Source organism: Alligator sinensis, unplaced genomic scaffold, assembly GCF_000455745.1.
Source record: "Alligator sinensis unplaced genomic scaffold, ASM45574v1 scaffold64_1, whole genome shotgun sequence".
Lineage (NCBI taxonomy): Eukaryota > Metazoa > Chordata > Crocodylia > Alligatoridae > Alligator > Alligator sinensis.
In genome coordinates, this window is record NW_005842458.1 from 237,426 (window position 1) to 256,869 (window position 19,444).

The 19,444-nt window shown below is 39.5% G+C and overlaps 1 protein-coding gene across 3 annotated transcripts in view; it reads right to left on the minus strand.

Annotated features, from left to right (window-relative positions):
• Window positions 1–19,444, minus strand: part of LRGUK (leucine rich repeats and guanylate kinase domain containing) — a 72,290-nt gene that overhangs the window by 32,730 nt on the left and 20,116 nt on the right. For all 3 annotated transcript variants that reach the window (XM_025212353.1, XM_014523191.2, XM_006030682.3), the window contains 6 exons: window positions 15,681–15,761; window positions 13,953–14,039; window positions 12,142–12,248; window positions 7,670–7,789; window positions 3,296–3,392; window positions 2,067–2,180 (listed from right to left, as the gene is read on the minus strand). In XM_025212353.1, coding sequence (XP_025068138.1) covers window positions 2,067–2,180; window positions 3,296–3,392; window positions 7,670–7,789; window positions 12,142–12,248; window positions 13,953–14,039; window positions 15,681–15,761 — 606 coding nt within the window. The remainder of the gene's footprint in view (window positions 1–2,066; window positions 2,181–3,295; window positions 3,393–7,669; window positions 7,790–12,141; window positions 12,249–13,952; window positions 14,040–15,680; window positions 15,762–19,444) is intronic.

The following is a 19,444-nucleotide window of genomic DNA, read 5'->3' on the forward strand; positions in this document are numbered from 1 at the left end:
TCTAAACCACTTAATACGGCACCTGCTTGGTGAAACATTCCTTGGAGATCTCAGAAGAGCAGAGATTCCCTATGCCTGATGAAGGGTGCTTGTGCCCGAAAGTTTGCAAATAACTTTTTTCCAACTACTCAGTTGGTCTAATAAAAGATCTCACATCTACTCAAAGACGTTTGCCTGCCAAACGTTGAGACACATTTCCACTGTCATGGTCTCTTTGTCTTCGTATGTGAACTCAAAGCTCTAGGCTGCAAGAAGGCAAGCACACACGATGCTATCTAAAAATCAGCGGGAACTGAAGATAATTCACTGTTTAATGAACAAGACAGACAAAGGGTGGGAAAGGGAACAGAGCCACAGAGAGATTAAGTTACTTGGATGAGATTGCACAGCAGTTCAGTACCAGGCACTTGCTTGGCTACCATTGGCCCTCAAGTATGTGGGGATGGGGAATTGGTGGGGGGGAGGCTAGACAATTTATTGACACTGATGAGCAACCTTATAAGTAATGAATAATGTACATACATTACTGTATATACCAAATATCTAGACATACAAGAAGGTAAAACACACCCGATTAATCCCTTCAATAACTGTATGACAAAGTGCTTTCTGATTTTCTTAGTGATGATTTGATTGTCACTCAAAGTCATGTTTTACTGATCCACACTCATTTGATGTCTGTCTGTCTTATGTTAAGAAATCTGAGACCAGTTTCTGATGTACTTATGTGCAATGGTATCTTAGCTCATAAGCAATCCTGATCATTTCAACACAGCTGGTTGGTGCATAAGGGATCAAACCCCCTTTCAGTAAATGTACAACTCACGGCCCATGGCTACTGCACTGCCAAACAACAGGATATCTCAGTTGGAGGAAAGGGCAGCATGGTCTAAAGCAATGATTTTCAACCAAGGTACTATGGCACCCTGGCATGCTTTGAGATACTTTCAAGAGTGCTCCAAGGTGCCAACTAATGTTAGCACTGTTATGCATACAAACATGAGTTACAGGATAAACCTAGAAATTTCAAAAAGGAATCCAGAGTCAAAATAATTTGCCTTGTTGTGGTCTTTCTGAGTTCTTTGCAATAGGAGACTTGCTCTATTATGTTTCTGTAGTCCAAACATGAGTGCAAGCTAAGAACTGGCATTTTCAAGGGGGCGCCTTGAGTCTAAAAAGATTCAGAACTACTAATTTAGTGGACAGGTCAATGACGGAATCAGTAGTGGATATTCCTGACTGTGCTACTAAATTGTTGTATAACCTTGGTCACATAACTTGAACTTTCTGTGGCTGTTTTCTCTCTGAGACTTGGTGTACCTAGTCAATCAAGCCTGTAAACTCTTCAAGGGGATTTTGTGTCAGTAAGTGGCTATACTCTGTCTCCCACAATGGGACTCCCATCTCATTTGGAAATTCAAGGTGCTGTGAAATCCTATGAAGCTTCATGTCTTATTCTGCGCAATCTCCACTTTCATAATCCCCTTTAACTGTTACAGTGAGCAGAGTATAACCCATGTGGAGATACCTACATCAGTCTGCAAAGCACATGCACCAGTTACTCTGGGAGATATGAACTGCTTTTGCATGTCAGTGCAGTATTATCTACCGACTCCACAATGAGGATAATTTAAATGTCAATGTTGTTAATTATTTCATTCCTTGTTACAAATCTGTACAATTTACCAGGAGTTACAGTTTATTTTGGCACCAGCTGGAAGACACCTCTACAAAGGAAGAGCCAAAAATGGGCGTGTAGTAGCCCCAACTAAAAAGGAGCTGAACTCAAAAAACTTTGTGGAACTACGTGGCACATGCAATCACAATTTGAACATCTGTAGAAACTACCATCAATGGAAATTTGTTTGCAAAGCTCACAAGGATGGGGCATATCTTCTGATGGGGACGGAAAGAATCTGTCTATTAGTACTTGTAAATCTTGATCTATGTATCTTTGTCGGTCATAGTAAGCATTATGTACATCAAGAACAAATAGCAAAACTAAACCCGATTGATTAGGATTCATACTGGACAAGGTTCCACATTTTGCAATAGATAACACTTACCTCTATTTCCAAATGAACACAACTTGCAAGTCCTTCTCTGGCAATTGATTCTACAGTCTCTCTTCCTAGGCCATAGTAATAGCCACTATATTTATAGGTTGCAATAAATTTCCCCTGAAAATAAACACAGTAATGCATCATGACAATGGAAAGACTGTGATGACAACTGTCCTACATGGTAGCATGGTAAAAATGATCATTCTAGACTTCTTCAGCTCCCATTAGTAAAAGGCCCTACCATGCCTAAATCATCAGTGATAACGAGGCCACAGAGCGCAAAATTTGCAGCGAAGAGCAAAGAGTAGGGGCCCAAGGGTACAGGTTTGTTCATGGATAATAAAACATCAGTTCCTGTAAAACAATCTGCTGACAGGTTACAGCTTTTCATTGGTTATTCATTCACATGGGAAAAGAACACAAGATCTGAAGCAAGGGGCATCTTCCTTTGATACTGCATCACACCATAACGCAGCATCGGATGAAACAGAAGATACTAAAGATGAGAAGGGAGACACAAAGCAAACCTGGAAGGAGACTGTATAACTGAAAGGGAAATTTCAACATTAAAACTTGGGTAATGAAACTTTGGTACTCCACAGCGTGTGCCCAAAGAGATGTAAATATCTGACACTGAGGAGGAGTTACTAAGCGCACACGGTGGCTTAAGAATTCCTGGGCTTTCCTGCTTGTGGGGACAGAAATAATGAGCGGCAGCAGGGCGTTTCAAGCTAAAACTGCACTGTAGGACCAGAAGCGCACTAGAAACAGTAGCTGAAGGGATTCTGCCCATAGAGGGAAAAGGGACAGAGAAGATGCCTTCTGGGTGAATTTCCTGTCCTTTAAAAGCTTGTGGTCCCAAGCAGGGCTGCTGAAAAAGATGACAAGCCATTTGGGCCTTCCAGCACCACTGTTCTCCTAACCCACATGGGCTATGTGCATATGCAAATAAGCAACAATTTAATTGCAAGACAGTGTAAGATTCCAACCGAGCATTCGGCCTGTTGTACTCGGCACTTCTGTAAGTACGATAAGAGACGGTGTAAACAGCCATTTGTACATCCACGCACCAGCTGCGGTTACTGTTCATACGTGTTGGTTACATAGCAGTACACACACTTTTTTTTTCTCCCAGAAATTAGGTCCTTAAAAGCTTTTTTTCTAAAGGAAAGAGCAATGGACTTATTGATGCCACAGGAACAAGCCTAGTTAGACACTCCTCCAATGCTTACCATGTTCACCATTTTATCAAATGCTTCCTGAGAAACGAAGTAGAAATCAAGTCTGTTTTCTTCTCCAAAATAGGGCGCCCTCGTGGTATGACAGGGACTGGAAGATATATAGGATAATAATGAAATAACTTGTTTTCAATCATTGAAGCAGCTATATAGTGGGAGGGAGAATAAGGAAGAATGCTACAAATCATTTTATTTTAAAGGAGAGAAGAAATATGAGAAATATAAAGAGGTGCAAATCATACCCCCAATGCTGCGTATTTGAAAGACTAACCTATAAATACAAAAAAAACTGTATTAATATAACATTATATTTTGGCTATAAATCTAAAAAAGCCAGGACAGCCCGAGCTGACACTGTCACAGCACCCTGAAGTTGGGAAAAGATGGATTCGTTTGTTTGCCTGTGTCAATTCCTGGTGGGCAGGGAGAGGAATTTTAAGTAGGGGAAGACCTGGTGGGGGTTAAGTTGAACAAAGCATGGAAGGAGTAGGCAAAACAGAGGTTCTCAATTTTTTGGGGCTCAGGGCCCTCCCCAGAAAATGCCAGTTCTTCGCTATCACTTGTTTCCTGAGTACAGAAAAGTAACAGCAATTCTTCTGTTGCAAAGAACTTAGGAAGACCGTAGCAGGTCCACTGGGTTTGCATTTGAAATCTTTGACTTTATGTTGTGAATTGTATGTAGGCATTTTCACATCTAATGGCAACATCCTTAAAAGCATCTCCCAGCTCCCCAGGATGCTGCAGCACCCTGGCTGAGAGCCATTGAGGTAGAACAACCAGGCACATGCTAAAATTGCAGTGCCAAAAAGAAATCAGAGCTGGGATCAGTGGTCAGCTGGAAGTGGGACAGGAAGAGGAACTATTTCAAATGGTCACTACCACATAAAACAATGTAATGCACCTGACACGGAAACTTTATTCTAGAATAAAATGAACGTGAACTTGAATCTGGCTCTTTATTTAAGTTCATGTACAAAGAGATTTTGGTTTAAAGGTTTCAACAATTTTCTACTCATTCTGCTGCAATTAGCCATTGTGCATCTGGTCTCAGCCACTCACAGCAGTGGCTCATGCCCTATTATTGGCAGATGATACCTTGCCTTTTTTTTTTTAATTTACACTGTAAGCAAGTGAAACAAAAATGTCATGCAGATCTCTGGCGCAGACTTACACTGATAACATTTTGTCTCCTTGGCTTTTGATAAACCCAGCAAAAAGTCATTCACATCTAAATTAGACTGAGCCTGGCTGATAATGAGTTTTAATCAGTTTTGTGACATAAAACCGGACAGACAGCTTGCATGCTGAAGGTTAGGGCCACACTGAACATTACAGCTTGAAAAATGCCTTTTCATACTTAGATCCAGCAATGTTCAGGGCACTGGTCATGTCTACATGAGCAGAGGACTGTGCAGAGGGGACTGCACAGTGGTTACTACACAGTCATTTAGTACTCGTTTAAGCAAGTACAAATACTAACCAGCGTTACTGCACAGTCCCATCGCCGCATGGTTACTTGTAGATGCTACTGCGCAGTAGCATCGCCGTCACGGTTTGTGCCCTGCGATGCTACGGTGCAGTAGCTCATTGCCACAGTGACATAGCATATCATGTAGACGCGCCCAGTGGCACTCAATGTTTAACCCTTGCAGGCCTGATAAGTGGCTCTGGGCTGGTCCGTGGGCCAGATTGGGGCCCCATGTTTCCTGCACCCAGTCTGCATGCCCTAATCATGCTCCATGCGGCCTTCGCTGGGATGAAGACCTGCACTGCCCAGCGTTCCCAATCCAGCCTGCAGGACCACACTATCTGGCCCAGGGAGTTCCCCATGGACAATCTGGCCACTGCTTCCCTGCTGCCAATTTTTCAGATCTTTGTTCCCTGGGGGCTGGATCAGACTCATGGGCCAGGGGTTGAGTACCTCGGTCTAGGTACTCAAGGGACCGGAGGGCAGGAGTCCTAGATTCCATTTCCAAGCTTGACATCCACCTGTTTTATTTGGATATGGGGTATCACTGAAGACAAACCACATACAAAACCAGGAGCAACAGTCTCAAGTTCCAGCAAGGGAAGTTTAGATTGGATATTAGGAAAAACTTCCTCACTAGATGGGTAATAAAGCACTGGAACAAGTTACCCGGAAAGGTGATGGACTCTCCATCCTTGGAGGTTTTCAAGAGAAAACCCTGGCTAGGATGATGTAGCTGGGGCTGGTCCTGCTTGGAGCAGAGGGTTACACTAGATGTGACCTCCTGAGGTCCCTTCCAACCCTCATTTTCGATGATTCAATACTTGTGGGCCTGAGTCTCAGATATATTCTGTCGCTTTTATATTGCCAGGGCATGGTAAAGGGAACATACAGTAAGAGAAAATTCTAATCTTATGTCTACTACTTCACCTGCCAAAAGCAATGCAAGTACCACTTGATCTTAATCTGGAATTGCAAATATTTCATTTAATTCTCTTTTTTGTTCCAAAGGTGTTTCAGTAGGTTCTTAACAATATAATAAGTCTATTCTGATCATTTGAGGGTTTTTTTAATGAAAACCATGTAACACTTACTTGTCTGGTTTCTTTGTAATGGTGCTTATCGATGAATAAATATATACAGTTCTGGGGGGGGGAAAAAAAGCCCTGCCAGACTAATTTATTCTATTTTTTTCCCAGTACTAAGATATTAGGTATAATGTTGAAGAAGTTCTTTTCTTTTCTTTAAGACAGCTGAGTTGTAAACCACTAAGAAGTCAGGTTTATGATGCAGAGGTTGACAGATCTTTAAATGTAGCAGCATTAGTGGGTGCCACTATTTTATCAGTAAGCTGTGGTAAATGAGAACAGTGTGCTACACATGGGCTATATAAAACTTACACTTCAAAGGCTGATTTTCTTAAAGATATTATAAATGTACCCAGCTTTAAAGGTCATTCCTGAGCACTAGCCAGATGGTTTCAGAGTCTAATTTCACTTTATTTTTTGAATCTCTTTTTCACGTTACAACCCTTTTTAATTGCAAGGCCATGTTTACATTCAACTTGCCAGGATATCTTGCATGAAATACATTTTTAATGAGTGCAATGTTTGAAATTTAAGAGAGTAGGCCATAATATTGCTTAAATCTCCACTGAATAATTTAAATACAACTTTGCTTTACAGTTGCAATTTTCTGCTCTGTTAAGATTCTGTCTCTTTTTCTCCCTCACACATAATGCTTTTAGGGAATAAAGTGTATACATAAAAAAGACATGTTCTTCAAAACCACACAGTGAAAATTCCAACCAGTTTGCAATTGGTTGCAATTTCAAAGCTTACAAAATTCTAGCAAAAAAATGGAGTTGGCACATTTGATTTTTCCAGTCATGTAATCTTTGCAGCTTTTCTGTCAAATGGCCGTTTGACTTACTAAATTAGCTCATGAATCGCTTCTCAGCCTTTTATAGGCTAAGATCAAGTGTAGAACCCATTCTTATCAGCTATATATTGCAAACACCGAGCAAGAAGAAATACAAATAGGCTTCTTCACAGAGTAGGCAGATCCTGATCTACAATATTGAACAAAGACCTAGTCCAGGGTGCTGTGGTACTAGGCTTTTGAAGAATCAACTCCACTTGTCAGTTAATGAATATACCTAATTATTAGCTGTATTCTTAATAGTTATTACACTATTACCCAAGAACCTCCCCCATTAGGATTGGGGCTCTGCTCAGACAATCGCTGTATATATAACTAGAAGAGAAAGTCCCTGCCTCAAAGAATCTAAAGAGACAATGCAACCAATGTGCAATGAACAGAGGTAATGGAGGAGAGAGAATGGGGGTAAGAAAGTGTAATGCTGACAGCAATGGATGTTACAGGTCACTGCAGCGTATGCTATATAGCACTACCTTTGAAAGTTCAACACTGCTTTTGGTTAAGTGTAGAAAATGCCTATTTACTTTCATGACAGTAGCCTTAAGGGAGAGCACATTACAGTGGTCCCAGCAATTACAGTAGCTTCCTATTCGCTTCTGAATGCAATCTGTACAGGCGCCCTAACGTCTTTGAAACTGGGCACATTATATAATGCTCAGCAGAAAAGTTTGCACTTCTCTAGTGAGACAGGGGGGCAAAGACTGGATGAGTGGATGGACACAAGAAACACTAGAGCTGCTTTTTTTTTTTTTTCACTTTGCAGTTCACCTTGAAAGGATCATGATATTTATGACAGCGTGCTTATTCAAAATAGGGAAGATAAATTAGGACTTCAGGCAATCTGGATCTGGTAAGAGACAGAACACATTGCAACACCCATTTAACTTGTTTAAAAAAAATGCAACAAAATTAGCCTTGCTCCCACTCCATGTTTTCTTAAGTGCCTGGGGTGAATTTACCTGTATCTGAAGAAATTGTTGAACTGTCTGCAGATTCTGTGAGTAAGTTCCCGCTTCCCGCAGGCCACGGGCCCAACAAATATCAGCATGGGGTAGGGAGCATCAAGACTAGGCAAAGTGCTGCAAGAAGGGAAAACAAAGCGTTATTGTACCTCCTGCAATGGACACTTTCACTCATGTTTTATAAGCTCTTTGCATATTTTGTCATCACTGGAACTTAACTCCTCTACTTGTTGCATTAGTCTCATAATTTATGCCACAAAGCAACAATAGACAAAGAAGCATGTGCAGTTGGGCAAATTTTAAACAATAAATTCAGCACAGAATATTTAATAAGAGAAGTCCCAGCATTTTTCACATGAGGAAGACTACAATACGGGGTGAATCTGGCTCAGACTATAACTTGGATTTGCAGCTTTTTTTGAAATGCTCTCTGCTGCTACAAAGATGCCCAATGATCATATTTTACTGGTCAAAAAAGTGGGCCTTGTATGTGTCTAGGGCTGACCCTGCAAACCTTTATACGCTCCTGCATTTAATCTCATGAACTTCAAAGGTTTGCTGGAACAGGGCAGCAGTTTGTAAAGTGCTTTATAGTTCAGTTGGATGGAAGTCATTAAGGTGTATGGGCCCAATCTTGTGCAGTGCTAAGCACCCTCCCCTCCCACCAACACTGACAGAAGTAGAAAGCATTCAGGACCCTAAGACAGAATTCGAAGTGCTTGCAAAAATACAGCAACCTAACTTCAGACACACATTTTTATATCTTGGCCCAAGTCTATGTTTAGATACTGGAATCAGCAGCTCGATTTTTCAGAAGTGATAAGCATCCAGCTGCAAACAAAGAGTCAAGGCAATTTGTGGGCGCTCAGCACTTTTGAAAGTCAGACCACTTATTTAGGTGCCTAAATATGGAACGTAACTTGAGGCTCTCATTTTTTTAAAATCTTCACTACGGTTTTTAAAATTACGCCATTTGAAAACGTGTCAAAAACCAGCTGAAATAATTTTTAAAATATCCTACTTTTGAAGCTAATAAATGGCCTGACCCATTTACGTTTTATTTTAAAGGGGGAAAATATTACATCTGTGCGCCAAACTTCAGTCTAATGTGATTTAAAACAGCTGAATATAAATCCCTGAAAACAGGGTTTATAATGGAAATGGCAAGAGAAATAGATGACTAAATCTATCTGAAATAATGATAACCTTCCAGCATAAGCTAAGAAAAAAATTAGATAGTTCAGACTAATGGTTTCCCGCCTGCATTAGCTCACACCAGCAAAACAGCTCGATCCATCTAGGCACTTCTCTAATACCATACTATCTTGGTGGCAGTAAAGCATTATTAGATTTTATCTTCTTAACATCCCTGTGAAGAAGGGAAGTACTATCCCTACTTCAGGGGTGAGAAACAGAGGAAAAAGAGCAAATTTAGTGACTTTTCCAAGGTCACGGGGTATTCTGGAGATAAACTGGGAACTGAATCTTGGTCTTTGAGTCCCAGAGTAGCACACTACGTCCCCTTAAACACTAACGGCAGAATAGCAGCAGAATCCCTCAGTAGACTTATAGCGTTTTATGGCATATTGTTTGCCTTTTATTCTGGTTACAAACATATTTATACAACAATTATGAAGAAAATATTAGCAAAATAACTTGGGACATTAAGAATGCCAATATGGTAAAATATGTAAAACATATTGCTGGACAAAAACCTGCTAAAGTGATATATTCTGTTTAATTAAGCAGCTTTCCTTCCCTTCTTGGTTTCTCCATCTTTTCAGGTTGCCTTTCCTTTGCTGTTTGGAAAAAGACTGGCTCAACACAACATGGCCCCGAGAGATACCGCCAAGAAGAGCAACTACTATCATGAGTCTATTATTAAAAAGGGCCTGTAAGGAAGATATGAATTGTATGAAAAATGTTTAATAACTGGTGATTCAGGATTTATCTACACACAGTAGAAGCACCCTCATTAGCTACCTGAGGCCCTATTCCTTGTGAATAATAACACCAACCCAGCTTTTGAAGATATAAAATTCCTATCTTCAACATGGCTCTTAATTTATATTTCTTATAAGTACATAAGGCCCTGATATGGATTTCTGACTTGGACTTCATTCTTCAACTTGTTCTTTTCCAGAATAATGTCATATCCCATACTGATATAATATAGTATTAGTGGATATGATCACACACAGAACTCTAGCTTCTTTAAACAAAGTTCCTTGATTTTTTTTTTTTTGGTATATCAGATGGACAAGGAACACATTTTACAATATCCTACAGTGTTTCAAATGACCCTATGACATCATGTAATTTTTTTCCTACAATATTGCAAGGAGTATCTTGTAAGGCGAGGAACCCTTGAGTTCATTTGTTGTGCATAGGCCAACATAAATTGTCTCTGGCATACAGAGTAGTATGCAGCTGTCTCAGAGTCATAGATTTTAAGTCCAGGAGGGATGATTGTGATTATCTAGTCTGTCCTTGTGCATAACATAGGTCCAGGACTTCCTGAAATAAATCCTGCTTCAAGTCAGATAACTGACTGAGCTAGATAAAATCTTGGGGGAAAAAAATCTCCAATCTTGATTTTAAAATTTCCACTGGTAGAGTATCCTGGTATCCTGATAAGGTGTTCCAAGGGCTAATTAGCCTCTCAAAAAATAAAATAAAATAAAAATAAAATAAAATTGCCTTTTCTCTAGTCTGAATATGCCTAGTTTTCAACCTTGGGTCATGTTACACATTTTTCTGGTAGACTGAAGAGCTACCTGTTATCAAATTCCTGGTCCTCATGTAGATTTTTATGGGCTGTGATTAAATCACCCTTTTCACCTGCATCTAAGGTTGCGGAAGAAATCACGTATTGTTTAAGTAATAGCAGGTTATCATGTAATTAAAGACAGCATCATAAAACATATGCAGAAAGGGCATTGCACAAATAATGGCAATATTGACATTTCCTGATCATTAAGTGTGTAACTTTTCAACTTTATGGCTCTCTCTAATTTTGTTTGAATGGAATTATTATTAATAATTGAAAAATAAAAAATGGCTTGTGTATGATCTAGGGATATTAATGCAAATGAGCTATAAAAATGACTCTAAATAAGCATTTTCTAATTTAGAAATTTAGAGGGGAAAAAAGCATCATTAGGAATGTTTCATTAATGAGCATGGTGCATGCTCTTCCAGCTGCATACTGGCAAACACTCAAAGCTTCATTAACATTACGAGTCACTACCTTAAGTGCCAATCCATATGCTTACCTGTTTGTTTATAGAGGACCTCTTAAAGCATACAGATTTTTACTGAAAAGTACATGTTTAGCAATAAAATATACGTAACTATAAACCAATATCTGAACTACATCTATGTCTGGTTTAGAAGGAATTCATAGCATGGATCTTCTGCAAAGTCGTCATGTGCTTGAAGAGATCCCAATCCTGCAAGATAATAATTGATTTTACAGGCCAACGGGCACCTGTGGGGGAATGAGCAACATAAGGGGGGTGTGTTTAGCATTTTTCAGGATCAGTCCCAGGGGGCAATGCAAGAATCTTAACAAACACGCAGATTTTTGAATTACTAACCATAGGCCTAAAAGTAGGGTGCTTGGCTATGTATTTAGATGCCCAAATGGATGAGTAGATGCCTAAAATAGACTTTGGGATACAGAAGTGAGCATGGGAATTTTGCCAATAATAATAAAACTGTGTATTTATATCATCTTTAATTGACTGTTGCAAAGCACTCTGCAAACATTCATGAAATAGGCATTGCAATGCCTGCATGAGGTAGACAAGTCCCGTCATTCCTGTCCTATAGCCAAGAAACAAAGCAGAGAGAAGATGCACAACAAAACAATGCCAGGCCTGGAAACATCACCTAGAACTCAGTCTCGTCTCTGTGCTTTCGTCTGTGGTCAACACCTTCCCCTCTCAAAATGCAGAATTGGCTGGGCTTCAGTGTAAATTTGAAAGTTTGGCTCCAAACATGTAAATTGTGCTCCAAGTTGCAAAGTAAAGCCATTTTGCTCACAATGGGATGTCAACAGTGTGAAGGGAAGGAGTAAATAGAGTAGGAAGAAGTTACGTTGCAGAGTTTGCTTCACCCTCTAGAGATTTTTAAATTGCCTGTGGGTATTGATAGAATTTTTGCATCTTTCATTTCTGGTGCGAATGGCCATCTGCTTCAGCAGATTGTTTAAAAGAAATGGAGCTTTGGGCAATCTGTCTCAGAGTGTAGAGGTGAGCAACTAACTTAATTTCATAATCAACTCAACCAAACAAGATTTGCCTAATTTCCAGACTGATAATAGCAAACTACAGAATGCCTACTCTTCATTAGATGGATTTAAAGGTGTGAAAGTGATGGAGAGCCCTCCCCTGGACGAGGACAATTCATTCTGCTTTACTCGACTGCCACCTAAAGGACTGGACATGAACTGGAGGTAAGGTTACCTGTCAAAGATCCTCTGTGGCTGCATCAGGCTGTACATTACGTGGGTTATGTGATCTTTCGCACCAACCACTTCTGGAGGAGGGTCATACTTATTCACCGCAGCGACCTGTTAGGAGAATAAGAAGGCAACGGGAAGAAGAACAGCCAAGTCGTTGCTCTTACTGGCAATACGCTGCACAGAGTACTGTGAATAATGAGGACTTCCTTCTTTTCTTGTGCTCATCCTTGTATCTGGCTTGTTCATAATCATGTGTGTGTGTGTATATGTATATATAATATATATATATATAATCTTTTGGGGAGGTTTAAATACAGTTTAAACTGTACATTATACAGTTTAAACTGAGATGGAAAACATCTCACGCTATCTCAGCATCTTTCTGTAATTTATTCTAGCTTTTCCTGGAAGGAGGGCAGAGGCTAAGGGAAGCAAATCATCTTATAAAGCGCACAGTGACTTTGTTTATGATTTAGTTTTCCTTTTGTGTGTGTGTGTTTTTTCTTGGTTCTAGTGAAGGACAGCAAATTGAAAGACAGAGTCCTTCATTTATTTCCCAGGAAGGGAATGACAGGAGCAGTTGCAGTGTAAGCTTGTTACAAAGCCACCCTAAAAAGGACTTCGGTCCTCATCTTGGAAGGAGAAGGGAGTCCAAACACATCCCATTCTAGCCTATTTTGCGGAAAGGTCTAGCTGGTGCTGACAAATGGTGGATTTTTCTTGTTAATGTAATCAGCTTATTTGGAAATGGACTAAGAACCACTGAGTCATTTTGTATAGGCTACAACGATCAGATAGCAGCATAAGCTGGTGACTTAGGCTCTGGCTATATTTGCTGAGAAGTCATGGCTGATAACAGTTCTGATATGTTTTACGAGTCTAGAGTGAATGAGCTGAAATGATGGTAAGGGCCACATTAAAAAGAATTTTCTATTCAAGGTTTCAACTTCGGTAGCAATTTACTGTCCTAATGGTTCTAACACGGTTGTGGCCCAAGCACTGTGTATAGCTCACATATCAGTATAGAGGTGAAAGGTCCACCTGCTTATCAACCAGTCCCTCCAGTTATTTCTTACTAAAAGCTGTTTTAAAATCAGATCTCCACTAATGGAAGTGGTGCACAGAATTACAAGGGATGTTACAGCTTTCAGTAGTGTTGCACTGTTGTCACAGCTGTGATGGACAACAGAAAAAAAGCAAGGAACGTGATTTGTTTGATGAAATCTTTTACTGGACCAAGTTTATAGTTGGGAAAGATATTAGACAAGCGGACCTGAGGAAGGGCATTTGGTGCCTGAAAACTTGTCTAACATCTCTCCCAACTATAAAGTTAGTCCAGTAAAAAAAAAAATATCATGAAACAAATCTTGCCTAAAGCTTTCAGACAGTTTACTTAGCAGTATAAGCCATCTTAAGAAAATGCTTCTTAGTAATAATGCACTGATTACAGCTTCAAAGCACTTGGCCAATATTAACTAATGAATCCAAACCAGTAACTAGGGACTATTGTGATTGCTAAAATCTACTCAGTCATTTCTTTGTTAAGAAACATATACTTTATGGGAGATTTTCACACTGATATGCCATAAATTGCTTTTCACTATACAGCAGATATACAGTCACATGTCAGGAGCCTAAAAGCAAACTCTCTGAATTGACACTTACCAGCTGGCATGTGGGTAATTTTCCTCCCCACATAAAGCAATTCTTTATTTGCATATAAACATTACTGAAAATAACCGGCATTTTAACTCTCTTCTAGCAGGCAGCAGGATTATTTAGCCACACTCCCAAACTAAGGTGACTGTGTACCTTTTCTTCCACTGTAATCTTCTTGTTATCCAGCTCTGTTAACCGGAGCAACATGAAAATCACCAAGAGCCAATATTCTGTGCGTTCCTGATAGAAATATGAAAAACGATACACTGGTCTTTTTTTACATCTCCAAACATTTAAGCTGCGCTGCAAAATATTTAACTTCCATTCGGTTACAAAAACATCACATGTATTTTATCTTAATATATGGTAGCCTACAATGCCATTTACCCTGAAGGATCTCAATGTGCTGTATAAACCGATCACTGAAATGCAGCCATCTCTAACATAAAATCTGGCAGCTGATCAACAGCTTGCAGCAACACTGTACAATAGTTTGGAACAGGAATTAAAAAATGATATCATTTCTAACTCTACCTGCAGAGCAAATTAATGAGGACAGAAAGTAGTTACCTATATGGGAATTAGATAACAAACCACACTAATACCCCTAATCTTGCAAGAAGTGTTGTTAAAAAAGTTACAGTATAAAATAATCATTACTGATGCTTTTAAGTGGCTAAAAAAAGGAGAGACATAATAATAAAATTAGCAATCAAACAGGGAGCTGACATCTTGACAACCTGATGAAGCGTACTTGTACGATTTCTAAAAAAAAGCCAAGTCCTCCGGTAAGCTACTGAAATTTCGAGGAGGTCAAAGATGTCTTAAGATAATTGTTGTTTTGGTTTTTTTAAGTATCTGAAAAAACAGTAAAATAGCTAGGAAAAGATCACACGCATATGATCTTTAAGCAAGATCAAATTCTGCTCTGAGGAGGCTGGCTGTCTCGTCAAGCAAAGGTTGCCATGAGCTATAGGGTAAGCATATTACAGGTATTTTTCCCTATTAATTGCATTGCACACAACAACAGACCATTCTTAAGGAAGCCACAATAAAACACTGACATAGTTATCTTGAACCTAGAGAGAGAAATGAAACCCTGACCATTTCTTCCCAACACTGCAAATCACTGTCAAGCTCAAAAGGGATCTGAAAAATCATCAAACTCTGAATGATATTACTTTTAATCTTTGGTACAGCTCAGGACGAGTTGTACACAGTCAAAACATATGATTTTATTCCCCTTTAGATGCTGATGTCATTGATCAATGGGATACTTATTGGGGATATTGCAGGGATCTTGAATAAAGAACAAGTCCATCAGAAAGGAAAAAAACTCAGAGAGCCACTGCCCTAGAAACTATCTGGTTATACTCAAGGCACTGCTCAAAAAATGCCAGGTCTTTGGTTTTACTCTTCCTTTGATGACACAAAAAATAACAGAGCAATTCTTCTGCTGCAAAAAACTAAGAAAGCCCACAACATGTCAGACTGTTTTTGACCCTATGCACTCTTACGTGAAATCTCTGGGGTTTTCTTGCGATTGTACGTAGGTATTAGCGCACAAAACAATGCTAATATTGTGCATCACCATTAAAAGGATCTCATGGCACTCCAAAGCGCTGTGGCACCCTGGCTGACAATCACTTTTCTAAGGGGAGGCAGGTTTAAACGTGGCTGTTGCTAAGAGGTAGAATCAGCTTCCAGTGAAGTTAACAGGAACCTTTCCCCTGACTTCGGTGAGAAAAATGTTTATACAGAGCTTTTCTTTTAGGAGAGCACGTATAACATTTATTCTTTCCATAGCGTTGCTTTAACATCTGGACAAAGACTAAACTAATCATTGCAAATACATTTTTGGCTCCTTGTAGCCTCTCTTACCTGCACTGGGTTGTTTAACAGATTTAAGCCTCTAAGGAGAGGTAGATCTTCAATATATTCAAGCTCACCCAGATCAGCAATCTAGTTATACGGAGATATACAGCATAAGTATAATAGCTATAATAGTACATATAATAAGTACAATAGCTATGAGCAGAAAGCATTTAAGTGCTAAACCTTAAAACAGGGGTACAACCCTGCTTCTCCCCACACCTCCCCCCGATACACTTCCAAAATGTGTACGCATACCCACCACATGTAATATCATACTTCCAGTAATGTAAACTGGGTAATAACCGTTGCAGATAGGGAACGTGCCTCACTAAGTGTATAGTTATTTTAAAAGACACGACTCTCTCCAATGCTTTACTTTGCTCAGTGCATCCAATTTTCACAGGCTGATGTGCAAAAGCCAGGCAACAGCTGTTTGAGAGACTGTGGGTTTGCACAGTAGTAGCCTTAGGGGAGGGCAAACCGGTTGACCGCCCGGGGCCCCACACTTTAGGGGGCCCCAAAATGTTGCAACAATTTTTTTTGGGGGGGGGGGAAGTTTTTGCAAGCAAGTGGCTCTATTTGCATTTTAACACTCGACTATTTATCTAATTCCCCCAAAGAATATTAAAAAGATCCATGATACAACTGTGGTAGGTTATAGATCATCCAAATTAAGCCTCTAAGGGGCCCCACATTGCCCAGGGCTCCAACAACCCTTAGGTCACCACTGGTTTGTAGTCACCTTTTGCACATTTAGAGTTACAAACAAAACATTCCCTTTTTCTAAGAAATGGGTTTCTTTTTATTCAGTGTCCAAAGAGAAGTCTTAGTAGAGGCTCCCAAACCTGCATGCCTGGCTACAGGACTGGACAATTCAAACGAGACTTGTCATCTCTAGCCTTCCCACTACCTCTGAAGAAGAACAAAACAAATTACAGAGTGGCTCTGAATAGCTTCACTGCCAGTGGAAGGTATGGATCCTAGAAAGGAAGATGTCCAATTTTGAAGATTATTCTGTATACATCTTTGTAGACAAGCTCTTTGTGACAAAACTTGTGAAAATCTGCATTTTAAGCAAATTGGCATGGGAGTCATTTAATCTAAATCTCCTTAAACATTCTGTGCGGTTGAAAAATTATGTTTACCTGTTTAGAAAGCGCTACTACTGAAAGAATTAAATGATTTTGTAAAGTCCTGAACTGACACATTTAGCTTCTCTCCTAATACAGAAGTCTAAAACCACATATCATGTGGTTTCAGACCTTTTAAGCTGTTACTGAGGCCAAGGTTTTAAGAAATTGAATTCTGGGGAACAAGGGCTTTCTTTAAAATAATCAATAAAAGCTAGATATGTGCTGTATCTTTGGTCATGGGATTTACTGCTGAAATGATATGTTGGTGTTGGACCAGTATTCATCCAACTGTCATAAATCTCCTTATAATAAGATCTCTTGTCCCACATGACATCATCGTAATTTCTAAAGCACTAGAAGTGCCCAAAATGATACCATCTTAAAAGCTCCTTGATCTTCCACAAGAAAAAAATATCTATGCGAGTTCACCTGGAAATACAAAGATAAGCTTTCATCTTTGCAGCAATCAAGGCTGCTTGTGCTACAGACACACTTGCTTTACCATCTATGTTGCTGTAGTAACATCACTGTGTTTTGATGGTGGCTACATTTAAAAAAAAAATCCTATTTCATATAATAGGATGGTGATCTCTCTTTTATGCTGGAATACTGAGCTTCTGCTAAAAGTCAGATAATTGCTGTTCCTTTTGCATTAATGTTTTTTGCAGAATGAGTCCTCTGGTGCTATGGATGTGGAATTCCAGCGGAGTAGCACTTAAAGGAAAAATGTTCCAATATTGCCGAGATCATAATAAAGGCTCTGCTGTATGATTATAGAGCAAAACTAATGAGAGACAGCTCTTTGAGAGACATGCACTCTTCATTTAATGAAGACAAAGTTCTGCTATTACTCTGAGTTTTTGATGAATAGCAAATTGAGTACATCATCCCAGAATGAGGATCTCTCTGGAGAGAAGAGTATTATTTTATCCACTAAGCACATGCAGTTCATGATGTGGTAACACAAAATTCCCTGCAACTGTCCCACCACGTGTTCTACCTGACTCTGGGTTGAGAGGAGAGATTGGTCTGCAGGACCTCATAAAAAATCCTCCACTTGCCAACAATTTCTTTATATCAGCAGCAGCGAGTGAAACAATAGGCACTTCTGAAGGATCCTGGAGTGCGCTGGTGTTGGGTTGCTACCTGATCGGCCTATAACGCCTTCTTGCAGCCAAAGCGGCAAGTCCAAACTCTGTCTGGTCCCCATCTCGTTGGCTGTTGTTTCTTCCCCTACTTAAAGCCTTTTCTCCGAGTACTTCCTTTATCTTCTCCATATCTTAGCATAGCTTTTAGAGGGAAAATTTCCCAAAATAACTTTCTTACCAGCTGTATCAAGCCAAACCCACACACCTGATATGTTCAATGAACTTCCCCCTTTTTTGCCATACTAGATTCTTCTACCCACTGCTCAAAACACACGGGTGAAGATCACAGATCAATTTGCCTTCTGATATTAATTAACGGGAAACATGATTCCCACTTCCCATCTGTTCAGACAGAAGATGTTCTAAGGGTTTTGAGGACAGTTCTAGACCTTTTCTTTTAACTCTTGAAAATGGGGGAGGATGAAATCCACTGTTGCTGTTCAGGATAAAAAAAAAAATCCTCTTTGCTATAGAGGCTATTGTCATGGAGTCAAAACTGGCAGCGGTGCTGGGATTTTTGGTTGAATAAATTAGCTTTAATATCACTGTTCAAGAAAAATACAAACAGTAAGAACAGAACCACCTAAGAGAGTACTTGAACTTCATAATACACCTTTTTCAAATAGGAGAGAATATCGTTACATTGGTTAAGTCTCAAATTTCCTCAAGTCACCTAGAAAAGGATGTGTTGGAAAGGTGGCAACTCACCCCACAGTTTCTGACATGTACCATTAAACAAGACAAATTTTGATGAGGCAGAATTAATAGCTTCTGCCTGCTATAAAGAGCAATCGAAACTCTATGAAGCAATGGAGGCAGTGTTATTAATGCTAATGAAGACCATTCTATTAGTTAGCTTCCCATCTTGCTAGATTTTAAACATTGATGCACCCTTTAAATGTCGACCTGAACGTGCTGTTATAAAAAAGAATTCATAAGTTATTGTGTTCACTCTTGTGCGCATTTCCTTAAACTGGGGAGAATATTTGAAAATAATGTTATTTTTTATTTGCTATGATTTTTACTACACAGAACTGGCTTTAATGGAAAACTAATTGATCCATTGAGGGCCTCTTCTGAAATTAAAGACCCGGAAAGCTCTCTGATGTGTGGAGTTGCAGAAATAACTTTTTCCGGGTTCAAATGTCATCTGAAACTGGTATAAATGAGTTGCATGGTCTCATCATAGTCTCCAGTGAATATTCTGCTGCATAACAGAAGACACCAGATAACAAAGTACAAAATTCTGTATGACTGGAAGTCTTACAGGGCCCCAGTGAAACTTGTGATGGAAAGATAGGGTTGAGGAATATTGGAATAGCCAAGACAAAAGTAATGGTTGTCGGGTATACTTGGGTGGAAAAAAAGTTCCCTACATTGTGTCATCCCTGGAGCATCCACTCTAAAAAATGCTCTTAGTCTTTCAAAGACAGGAGTACCAAATGTTGTGTAAGAATGATTGACCTAAACAGAAATTAGTCCAAGCACT